Source organism: Pelobates fuscus, chromosome 2 (assembly GCF_036172605.1).
Source record: "Pelobates fuscus isolate aPelFus1 chromosome 2, aPelFus1.pri, whole genome shotgun sequence".
NCBI classification, from domain to species: domain Eukaryota; kingdom Metazoa; phylum Chordata; class Amphibia; order Anura; family Pelobatidae; genus Pelobates; species Pelobates fuscus.
In genome coordinates, this window is record NC_086318.1 from 118,573,560 (window position 1) to 118,585,600 (window position 12,041).

Genomic DNA, 12,041 nt, shown 5'->3' on the forward strand with positions numbered 1-12,041 from the left:
TGGGCTAAGTGAAAGACCTTGGCTATTGCTATTAACAACATCCTGTGTGTTTCATCTGGCAATTGGCCATCTGAAACAATGCTATGCATGCTGATGACAGATGGGAAAAACTCATGCATAATCAAGAATAGGAATGTGAATACTTGCCCATTGCATTGCTGTTCATTAGAAAGACACCAAAAGAAGCCCCGCTGTCATCCTCCAAACACAGGAAAAATGTTTGTGCACCATATAAATTATTTCCATCCTGCAAAACAAGAAAAAGCATTAATAATACAGAGATACAGAAGTCACACAGATGTATTCTATCTAATAAAATTGTCTATTTTCTATAAAAAACAGGAACTAAAGAATTGTATGTTTGAGATAAGTGAACCACTTATAACGATGTTAACTTTTACTAATGGTGAATTGAAACATACAACTTTATTTCATAAACAATCTATTAGTTTGTTTCCAATTTGTCACACCAGTCTCTGGCCTGGTGCAAAGAGGATTAAAACAGCTAATCAATGCATCATATAGCCTACTGTGGTTGTCATGGTGTCAGGAATGCACTGGCATCCTCTTAGGGTAAGTGATCAAACCATTCAGGCACCAGCAAGTGGCTAATCTGCAACTAGTCAGAGTCTTTGTGGGAAGATGTTATTGACTCCAAGTCAGTGAAAAGTTGCAACAACATTTGAAACAAGTTGGCAAATGGCAGCTATTACTAAATACAGGATGTTGTTAATAGCAATAGCCTGTGACTGCTTTTTACTAGTCCTTCAGCAGCCCACACCAAGAAACTTTCTATATTAAATTTAACCACAACCAAATGATTCACATGACATGCTAAATACATTTTTATAGGTATCCAATACTTAATTTAAGAGTAAAAATAATAGTAATATGCCTTACTTAGTAACATGGTACATCTGCATATTATATAGGACTTACCACTTGGAAATTTTAGATGACAGTGGCTATTAGATATATATATATAACTGTGGGTCTGAGAATGTTTGTGTTCAGAAAGTATAATGAGAGGAGTTTATTATTAAAATTATTCAAGAAACAGATTTTTAAAGCAATTTTTTTATTTGGTTATTATAGACTGATTTTATGTGATTACTTAAATTAAATATCTACTCATAATTTGTTATATTAGATCAAATGATATGTTCAAAGAATATGTTGTTGGGACACAGCTGTGAAATAGATTTCATTAATATGTTTCTGTAATTCAAATGTTGGATAATTCTAAATAAGCTAAATCTCTGTAAGTTATAATTCACTTCGCTTAATTAAGCTTACTGAATTGTTTTCTAAACCAAATGTATTCATTACAATATGCACTAATTAGAAAGATACCATTAATCGTATAATACTCTTAAAAGCTCAAAGGTAAGCACTCATTAGACCTTTGTTCATAATTGTTTATTGAAAGCTACTTATTTGTAGACACACTCAGGTGCATTACTTTGCCTATAATTACAAACGGCAAGCTGCTTATATGTAGAATTGAGATACTGTAAACAGAGTGCTTAGCGAGCTTGCAATAATTAAACAAAGGATTAAAATAATAATAATAATAATAATAATAATAATAATAATAATAATAATAGTGATAATAATAAGTACTTACTCCATTGGGGAACCAATCTCTTGTAAATATGGCCCACTTTCTCCAGTATGTGTCAAGCTTATATTGCCTTTTAACATGCTCCCCCAGTCCATATATATTCGAACTTGGTAATCTAATTGACAACTGTAGGAATTGGTCAGCATAGATAAGAGGTCCTATAGTAGTGTCAAATCTAGATGAGCAAAATTACAAAAAGCAGTGCAGTTAGTAAGAGCCAGAAGGTATTTGTGACTAGTCACAAAAGGTGTAAGAACAGAGTTGTGACATTTAGACTAAAAAAAGTAGAATTTTTAAACAGTCGTTCTCCATGCTTCAACAACCTAATATCACACATCCTGTGGAACACATGTATTTTTTTGCAATATTATGTAACAAGTTTCAATAGAACTTACAGGACTTTGGAATTAGATTTTCTTATAACTTTTATGCCAAAAGGTTGCTCTTTTAATTCAACTGTATAATTTGGATTAGGCTCTCCTGTACCAGTATATTGGTTTACATGCTCATGAGGAACTTCAAATCTTGGATTTTTGCGGTCTGTAATCTACAGGAAAGAGATTCAAAATGAGACACACATACACAAGCGTATGCAGACATAAAACCACAGACTGTTTTTTTTTTATAAGCAAGTGGAAAAAACCTTGAATCGAAATCTGTTCTTTGTCTGCATTTGTGCACTTAAATGGAGCTCTTCTATATCATTTTGAAACATAGAAGGTGTGGGCAATCTTCTCAGGTTTGCTTCAATCCCTGCAAGGAAACCAAATTGTTGTGTGTTATTGTTTGAAATGGAAAATATTTGAGATAAAATGGACGTTAGGCCTACAAGCTCCATGTGCTCCTTACTCGAGCTAAATGATCACAGATATGAATAGAAATGCACAGTAATGTTAATGTTTTCTTAGTAGCCTTGTTAACTACCTGTTTGAGTTGTAATCTTTCCACTCTCCACTTCATACCCATAATTGCTTGAGAAAAAACACCATGGTGCTTGAGTTTCATTATATGGACTCCAACAACAGCCACGACCTGTACAGACGTTCTGTTTTTATTGAAAAGAATAAAGAGTCAGTAAATAAATATATACTAGGCAATATCATATTTGCACAACTATGTGTTTTTCAACCATTTGAATGAACATGAGAAATGAGGAATGTATATACCCTAATCAGCCAGAACATTAAAACCACTGATAGATGAATAACTGAAGTGAATAACATTGCATATGTCACCTGTCAAGGGTGGTATATATTAGGCAGCATGAAAACAGTTCATTTTTTTTAATTAATGTGTTGGAAATTGAAAAATAGGTAAGTTATGGTGATTTTCATGGTATAAAATGATGTGATGGCTCCCCTTGTAATAAAACCACTCTCAAGTTTTTTCTACCAAATTTCCCACATGCAAGTGTTATCTATATAATGATAAGGTTAATTAATACATCATTCTTAGCCACTATACTTTTTTAAAATTTATTTACGGTCCCTGTATTGATTGAATTTTGAGCTCCTTTTATAACAGCATCTGAGTGGGAAGCAATATCCATTTCCAAGTTATTGATCCAATGGTGCTTATTGGAAAATTCCTTTAAAACTATTTCATATGCATGGCTTTATTATCTTACCAGGTTGTACTCTGAATGTTGTCCATTTTTCAACAGTTAATTTTACATGCATAAATAGCAAACTGAAGGGGGGGTGGAGCCGACTGCCAAACCGCATGGACGTATGTTAGCTGAGCTCTTCAATCTTGGAAAGCCAATCCATTACCATCGGGCACTAAACCCTCAAAATGGGACACCCAAAATGCTCAAACGCCGGACAATACCCAGCTGGCAAGACCCCTGCAGGAAAAACTGGGGCCCTGACAAAAAATTTCAGGGACACGGCGGACCATGCGCATGACCCGGTAGGCCCCAACATGGTGCCGGACTCCCCTCCGACCTGTTCCGCTCTGATGAGCCCTGCGGGATCTGAGATCTCCTCTCACTCAACTGACCCAGACATCAGGGAGCTACTCAGAGCACTTCCCTCCAAACAAGACCTGGCCCAAATGCTCCACAGATTAGAGGCCTCGTTCCAGACCAAAGTAGATGCTATAGGGGCTGACTTCAAGCAAAACACAGAGTATCAGCCCTTGAAGAGGACAGAGACACAATGCAAGTGCAAATCAGAGCACTTCAAGACACAGTGTCAGCTCAAAACAACCAGGTCTCCGTCATGCAACGGTCGCTAGATGATCTGGATAATAGGGGACGGCGAAACAACTTAAGGGTGAAAGGCCTCCCCGAGATGGACAGGGAAAACCTTCCTGATATACTGCAAGAACTCTTCAATCTTATATTGGGCCAATCCACAGACACAATAATAGCTTTTGACAGGGCCCATAGAGCCTTACGTCCAAGAGGCACTGCAGCTGATCTGCCCAGAGATGTGATCTGTAGACTGCACTACTATGAGTGCAAAACCAAAATTATGGAGGTCTTGCACCGATCCCAGCAACCCCTTCTATACCACGAAGCTCCAATTGCAAAATATCCTGATCTCTCATGGATGACCCTACAGGCTCGCAGGGCACTGAAGCCCATCTCCGAGCTAGAAACCTGAGATACTGCTGGGGCTTCCCACTTTCGCTAACAGCTACCTATAATGGAGCATCCCATACCATCTCCTCAATTCACGATGTCCTATTATTCCTCAGAGAAATGGGCTTACCTGATGTCCAGATACCAGACTGGTATGGCATTATACCACCACCAAATGCCCTAAGATTTCCACAACAAAACCATCAGCAACAAACACCCATGAAACGAAGAGCAGACCGAGCAGCAACGGCACCGGATGACCCAGCACGCGCCTCTACCCATTACTAACTGTCCAAGACATACAGCTACAATGGCTAGATGATATCACATTGCCACAGACTCCCATCACCCCTTCATCCCATCCTGATTGCTATCAGCACTTAAAGTGCATGGATACAAGCAACAGAAAAAAAAAAAATATATATATATATATACATATATATATATATATATATATATATATATATACATATATATACATATATATATATATATATATATATATATATATATATACAAAAAAAAAAAAGAAAAAAGAAAGAAAAAAAAAAGAAAATAAGAAAAATAAATACACCTATGGGGACTCTAGACGAACTTCCAACGACCATAGCAACAAAGGACACTCCTGAGAGGACCTCTGGGACAGCGCACCGATGTCTGGCAAGGAGACCCAGCACCAGTTGGTCATGCAAGTACCGCTATTACTAGAGACATCGTCATCGTCATCATCAACCGCTTCACTTGTATCTGACAACACAGCAAAGGAAGCAGCAGCGGGTACAACATCATCATCATCACACCGTACGTCCATGTGTGTAATGCTGCCTGACTGAGACATATCCCTGTAATCTACATCCTCTGGCAATAATGCTTGCACATCACTCATTTCTACCAACTGATGTGTAAATAACTCCTCTGACATACCAAGTGAAGCGGCTGAGGTGCTAGTGTTGGTGGTGGCGGCAGGCGGGCGAGTGGTAACTTGAGAGGTGCCCAAAGCTAAGCTGGAGGAGGATGGTGCGTCAAGGTTCCGAGCGGAACTGTGTCCTGTGTTAGCCAGTCAACTATGTCCTCAGAACTTTTCGAGTTCAGGGTACATGGCCTCTGAACACTGAGCATTATCCTAGGGCCAAAGGGAATCACAGCACCGTGACCACGACAGCCCCTGCGGGGTGGCCTGCCTCTGCCTGTCATTTTTTTTTCGATTAGTGGTACTATGCGTGCAAGCTACTGTGACAACAGATATGAGTGGCACTGTGCACTGGCAGAAGTTAGCAGAGTAGATGCTGTAGGCTTGACACACACGCTTGCAGACAACTAACTGCTATTCAATCTATTACAGTCAAAATTGTATTTTTTTTTAAATGTACACTACTGTTACACCAGATATGAGTTGCACTGTTGTGACACTGTGCCCTGGCAGGCCCTGAAACGCACACGTGTGAAGGAAACTGACTGCTATTATATTATAGTCAAAAAAGTGTTTTTTTTTTTTTAAATGCAAGCTATTGTGGCACCAGTGAGTGAGTGGTGGCACTGGGCAGGCCCTGAAACGCACACGTGTGAAGGAAACTGACTGCTATTATATTACAGTCAAAAAAGTGTTGTTTTTTTAAAATGCAAGCTATTGTGACACCAGTGAGTGAGTGGTGGCACGGGGCAGGCCCTGAAATGCACACTAGTGAAGGAAACTGACTGCTATTATATTACAGTCAAAAAAGTTTTTTTGTTTTTTTTTTAAATGCAAGCTATTGTGACACCAGTGAGTGAGTGGTGGCACTGGGCAAGTGGGCACAGTATACGCTGAGAGCCTGACACACACGCTGGCAGGCAGGCAGGCAACTGCAATTAGATTACACAGAAAAAAAAAGACTGATGTTCTAGCCCTAAAAAGGGCTTTTTGGGTTGCTGTCCTTACAGCAGAGATCAGATGAGTCATTCAGGACTGTAGTGGACACTGAATACACTAGCCTAGCTATCAATTTCCCTATTAAATAAGCAGCAGAACACTGTCCCTCCTCTCACTAAGAATGCAGCTTCAGAATAAATCTAAAATGGATGCTGTCCAGGAGGTGGGAGGGTCTGGGAGGGAGGGTCTGCTGCTGATTGTCTGGAATGTGTCTGCGGACTGTGAGGTACAGGGTTAAAGTTTCCTCAATGATGACGAATAGGGGGCAGCCCGAACATCGCATATGTTCGCCGTCAGTGGCGAATGCGAACAAGCTATGTTCGCCAGGAACTATTCACCAGCGAACCATTCGGGACATCACTATTAACCATTCAAGCGAGCTGCCATGCAAGTCTCAAAAGAGGTGAGTCATGCCTGTCTGCGTGTGCTGATTGGTTGGCTTACAGAGTACTCTGACTGAGCTTTCAAACTATGGAAATACCTAAAAAATTAAATGAGTTTATCACATTTGTCATGTAAATTGATAATAAACTTAGAACCAGAGAAACTACCAGAAATAGAACAAGACGTATGGCTATGTCATTAGCACCTTGTTTTTCCACACCTATTGTTCCTGACCTCCCTGTACAGTCTGAACCTGAACCTATGCAGTTGGGGGTCACTAGACTGTCAGAGGCAGAAAGACAATATAGGAGAAAAGAGGTTCTATGCCTATACTGCGGTAGAAAAGGACATATGAGGATTGCTTGTCCCACACGTCCGGAAAACTTCTGCACCTTAATGGGACAGGTCTTAGGTGTGATGGATACCTCCTCTGGGAATAACAAAAATAGATTCCTACTTGATATTACGGTCAAATGTAAAAAGAGGAACTTTTCATTCAAAGCCCTGATGGACTGCGGCAGGAAACTTCATTGATGTACATTTTGTAAAAAAAAAGAAATGCTATACCTATCAAGAAGAGATTATCACCTGTGGCCGTTGAGGCTATTGACGGGAGACCTCTCTCTCAACCCTTATTTACCCACGAAACCTTGCCCATTAACATTTCCATTGGGGCCTTATACAAGGAAGACATAACATTCCAAATAATCGCTTCTCCTTCTTGCCCCATCATATTAGTCTTTCCTTGGCTTATTAAGCACAATCCTCATAATGACTGGGCAAAAGGGGAAATATTGGAATGGGGCAAGGACTGTACTGAGAGATGTATGTTGCACATTACCGACAGAGTGGGCATCATAACAATACCCACTACTACGCCCCAGGCCTCAGAAGTTCCCATACAATACTGGGAGGTTAGGTAGGTATTCAGTGAGAATCAGACCAATATTCTACCTCCTCATAGATCATATGACTGTTCCATAAATCTGCTACCGGCGCTATGCCTCCCAAGGGAGGAGTATATGCTTTATCTCCACAGGAGAGTAGAATAATGGAAGCGTATATCAGACTACCTAAGTAAGGGCCACATACATAAATCGCCTGATGGTTTTTTGAATCTAAAAAAGATGGTGAATTACCTCCATGCATTGACTACAGGTCATTAAACAAAATCATAATTAAAAATGCCTATCTCATTCCCCTCATTTCCGAATTGTTTGACAGACTCCAGGGTGCTAAAGTCTTTACTAAACTTGACCTCAGCGGTGCATACAATTTGGTAAGGATTAAGGAAAATCATGAGTGGAATACGGCATTTAACACTAGAAGTGGGCACTATGATTACCTTGTGATGCCCTTCGGGTTGTGCAATGCTCCTGCCGTGTTCCAGGACTTTATTAATGATGTACTCAGGGAATATATTTATTAATTTGTCCTAGTCTATCTGGATGATATCTTTATTTATTCCCCTGACCTTCAGACTCACCACAAACATGTCAAACAAGTATTGCAAGCTTTACTTAAAAATCGACTTTATTGTAAACTGGAAAAATGCATCTTTGATCAGACTGAAGTACAGTTTTTGGGGTATAACATTTCTGCCTCTGGTTTTCAGATGGACCCTAATAAACTAGAAGCTGTTCTACATTGGCCATTGCCCAATGGACTAAAAGACATTCAAAGGTTTTGGCAATTATTACAGGAGATTTATCAAAGGGTTCTCTTCTGTGATAACCCCTATCACCAATATGACACACAAGGGGGCTAGCAGTACAATCTGGTCTAATGAGGCTAGAGAAGCTTTTGAACTTCTCAAACAAAGGTTTGCTTCTGCAAACCTACATCCCGACACCAGCAAACCATTCATACTGGAGGTTGATGCCTCTGAAACTGGAGTAGGGGCTGTTATCTCTCAAAGGGAGAGTCAGGATACACCTTTGCATCCATGTGGATACTTCTCTAGAAAGTTGTCTCCTGCTGAGCGTAATTATGATATTGGCAACAGAGTATTGTTGGCCATTATACTTGTGCTTAAAGGAACACTATAGTCACCTAAATTACTTTAGCTAAATAAAGCAGTTTTAGTGTATAGATCATTCCCCTGCAATTTCACTGCTCAATTCACTGTCATTTAGGAGTTAAATCACTATGTTTCTGTTTATGCAGCCCTAGCCACACCTCCCCTGGCTATGATTGACAGAGCCTGCATGCAAAAAAACAAAACTGGTTTCACTTTCAAACAGATGTAATTTACCTTAAATAATTGTATGTCAATCTCTAAATTGAACTTGAATCACATACAGGAGGCTCTTGCAGGGTCTAGCAAGCTATTAACATAGCAGGGGATAAGAAAATCTTAATTAAACAGAACTTGCAATAAAGAAAGCCTAAAAAGGGCTCTCTTTACAGGAAGTGTTTATGGAAGGCTGTGCAAGTCACATGCAGGGAGGTGTGACTAGGGTTCATAAACAAAGGAATTTAACTCCTAAATGGCTGAGGATTGAGCAGTGAGGCTGCATGGGCATGTTCTATACACCAACACTGCGTCATTAAGCTAAAGTTGTTCAGGTGACTAAAGTGTCCCTTTAAAGAGTGGCGACATCTTTTAGAGAGTTTCAAGGATCCACTTTTGATCATTACTGACCACAAGAATTTGGCTTATATAGGGGATGCTAAATGACTATCTTCTAGACAGGCTAGATGGTCTTTGTTTCTTTCTTGCTTTAACTTTCTGATAACTTACAGACCTGGTCCCAAAAACATGAAGGTGGACACCTTATCTAGACAGTTTGATACTGAATCAGTACAGGAACATCCCCTATTATTCCACCTGAGTGTATCATCGCTTCCACTGTCCTTTACTTGTCATCTCCTCTGCTTGGTGCCATCATGGAGGCTTAGTCTCAGGCGCCATGCAATAAACCACTGGATAAATTATTTGTTCCATTGGGTGAAAGGGAAAATGTCATGAGGGTGTTCCTCAGCAACGTGACTGCTGGACACCCGGGCATTAATAAATCCATATTCGCGATCATGAGATCATTTTGGTGGGATTCTCTCAGGAAAGATGTTAAAGAATAAGTGCAGGCCTGTTCTGTTTGTGTAGTTTCTAAGGTACCTCATTAGCTTCCATGTGGATTGTTAAACCAACTTCCCGTACCTAGTGTTCCGTGGTCCATTTGTCCATGGATTTCATTGTGGAACTGCTAGTTCTAATGACTATACCACCATCCTTATGGTGGTTGACCGCTTTTCCAAGATGGCTCATTTTGTTCCATTCAAAATATTGCCATCCTTTTAAGAAATGGTTCTTATTTTTATACGTGAAATTGTCTGACTACATGGCATTCCTCACAATATTGTATCTGACAGAGGTTCTTAGTTTGTGTCTCGGTTTTGGAAGGCTTTCAATAAACAATTGGGCATTGAATTGTCATTTTCTTAATCTTACCATCCCCAAACCAATAGCACAGCTCAGAGGGCTAACCAGTCATTAGAATTGTATTTGCGTTGTTTTGTTAATAGCACTCAAGATAATTGGTCCGAATAACTACCCTGGGACGAGTTTGCTAGGAACTATGCTAATCATGACTCCTCTGGTCATAGTCCTTTCTTTGTTAATAATCATCCTACTGTTCTGCTGGCTGTTTTCTCTGACACAGCTATCCCTGCTTTGGATGATCACCTTGCTTCTATTCGTGATACGTGGACCAAGGTTCACTTCACTCTCAAAACTGCGGCTGATAGTTTAACATTTCATGCTGATAGACAGAGAGAGGGTGTGGTTATCATCGCGCAACATCAGACTTAAAGTTCCTAGCATGAAGTTTGCTTCCAGATTCCTTGATCCGTTTCGTATCCTTCATAGAACTAATCCTGTTTCGTATTCTTTGGCTCTCCCGGCCTCATTGCGTATTCCTAACACATTTCAGGTTTCTTTGCTCAAACCACTTATTTGCAATAGGTATACTGTCCCACATGCTCCACTGCCCCCGTTTGTGGTTTCAGGACAGGAGGTGTATGAAGTCTGTGAAGAAAATGGACTTTTACTAATATTTTCCTTCTTTATTCATCTGTTTTCCCTATTCACTGTATGGATATTGAATATTGGTTCGGTAGTTCAAAAGAACCGACTATTAAGGGCTCCCTGGGCGGCCGCTGTTCGTATAGCCGAACGCCACATGGAATAGAAAACGGCGGCCATCTTGTTCGCATGAGGGGAGTCGAGTGTCTGGAACTAAAATCGGACACTCGACCACCCTCCTGGCCATTAAGTTCAAAAGAACCGACTATTAAGTGCTCCCTGGGCGGCCGCTGCTCGTATAGCCGAACGCCACATGGAATAGAAAACGGCGGCCATCTTGTTCGCATGAGGGGAGTCAGCGGGACTTGGTCGTCGAGTGTCTGGAACTAAAATCGGACACTCGACTTCGCGAACCACTGCTGAAACTACCGAACGCCGGCTTCTCTACTTTACCGAAAAGCCAGAAGACTGCCATTTGGTAGTTTTGTTCGAACAGACAAGGGGAGCAATCGCTCCTATGAGCCAGGAGGATCTATTCGGTACTTTGTTTGTTTTTTACCTTTTTCTTAATTGACCGACCGCACACGCTGAATTCGTGGAACTGTTTTGGGCAGGAGCCTCGTGTGTGTTCGGTACAACATGACTTCCATACTTTTTAAAAAACTCTGAACCGATCTGTTTGAAATTTGGATATGTTTGTCCCCCAGATCGGGGCTATCAGGGGATATGTGGGGATACCTTGTGGGGAAAGGGGTGTTCTAACTTTTGGGGAAATTGTGTGCCCTCTGCCTGGAGATAATTGATTTATTCTTTAACTTATCTCAATATCTCCCAGGCAGAGGGAAGGCGTGTATTACTGTAAAACTGTATGATGATTGGTCAATGTCTTTGTTTGCTGTGGGAGGTCCTCTTGCAGGAGGGTTTCTCATAAAAGCCAGGGTGTTTTCAATAAAGATCATTCCTGTTAGACCTTTCATGAAATCTATGCTCATGTTTGGGGAATATTCTATTTGCTGGGGAGAATCGTCTTGGAAGCTGCATTCATCTATACTATTCCTCTACTCCCTGCTGCAGCTATAATCACTTAGGCTCAGCTGTTGGGAAAGGAATAGAAGACCGCAGTACCATAACCACTGCAGGTTTTAACAAAGTCTCTTCCATAATCGATTCCAGATTCTCTCGTGGTTCATTACAGTATTTGGTTGATTGGAAGCGTTATGGGCCTGCCGAACGTTCTTGGGTCCCGGCCTCCGATATTCATGCAGGTCACAAGATTCGTTATTTCCACTCATGCCAGGTCCTGCACAGTGTACCTGACTCCTGCAACATGTTGGTGGATGCCCGCCGATGCGGATGCATGCCAAATTATAGCCCCACGTCTGCCCACGTTGATGACAACATCGTCATGCGTGTGTGTGAATTCACGCAGGACATGTGCTTGCACTTCTGGGGTGAAAGCCCAATTTCGGGCAAGCAGATTTCTAAAGTGCTTGTTTAAATGCATTTTTACTTC

General features: G+C 40.8%; 1 protein-coding gene across 2 annotated transcripts in view; it reads right to left on the reverse strand.

Moving 5' to 3' along the window:
• The window catches only part of SI (sucrase-isomaltase), a 269,528-nt gene that overhangs the window by 147,171 nt on the left and 110,316 nt on the right, over positions 1-12,041 (reverse strand). For both annotated transcript variants that reach the window (XM_063442609.1, XM_063442610.1), the window contains exons 4-8: positions 2,549-2,669; positions 2,268-2,377; positions 2,020-2,171; positions 1,628-1,799; positions 148-247 (exon numbers count right to left, since the gene is read on the reverse strand). In XM_063442609.1, coding sequence (XP_063298679.1) covers positions 148-247; positions 1,628-1,799; positions 2,020-2,171; positions 2,268-2,377; positions 2,549-2,669 — 655 coding nt within the window. The remainder of the gene's footprint in view (positions 1-147; positions 248-1,627; positions 1,800-2,019; positions 2,172-2,267; positions 2,378-2,548; positions 2,670-12,041) is intronic.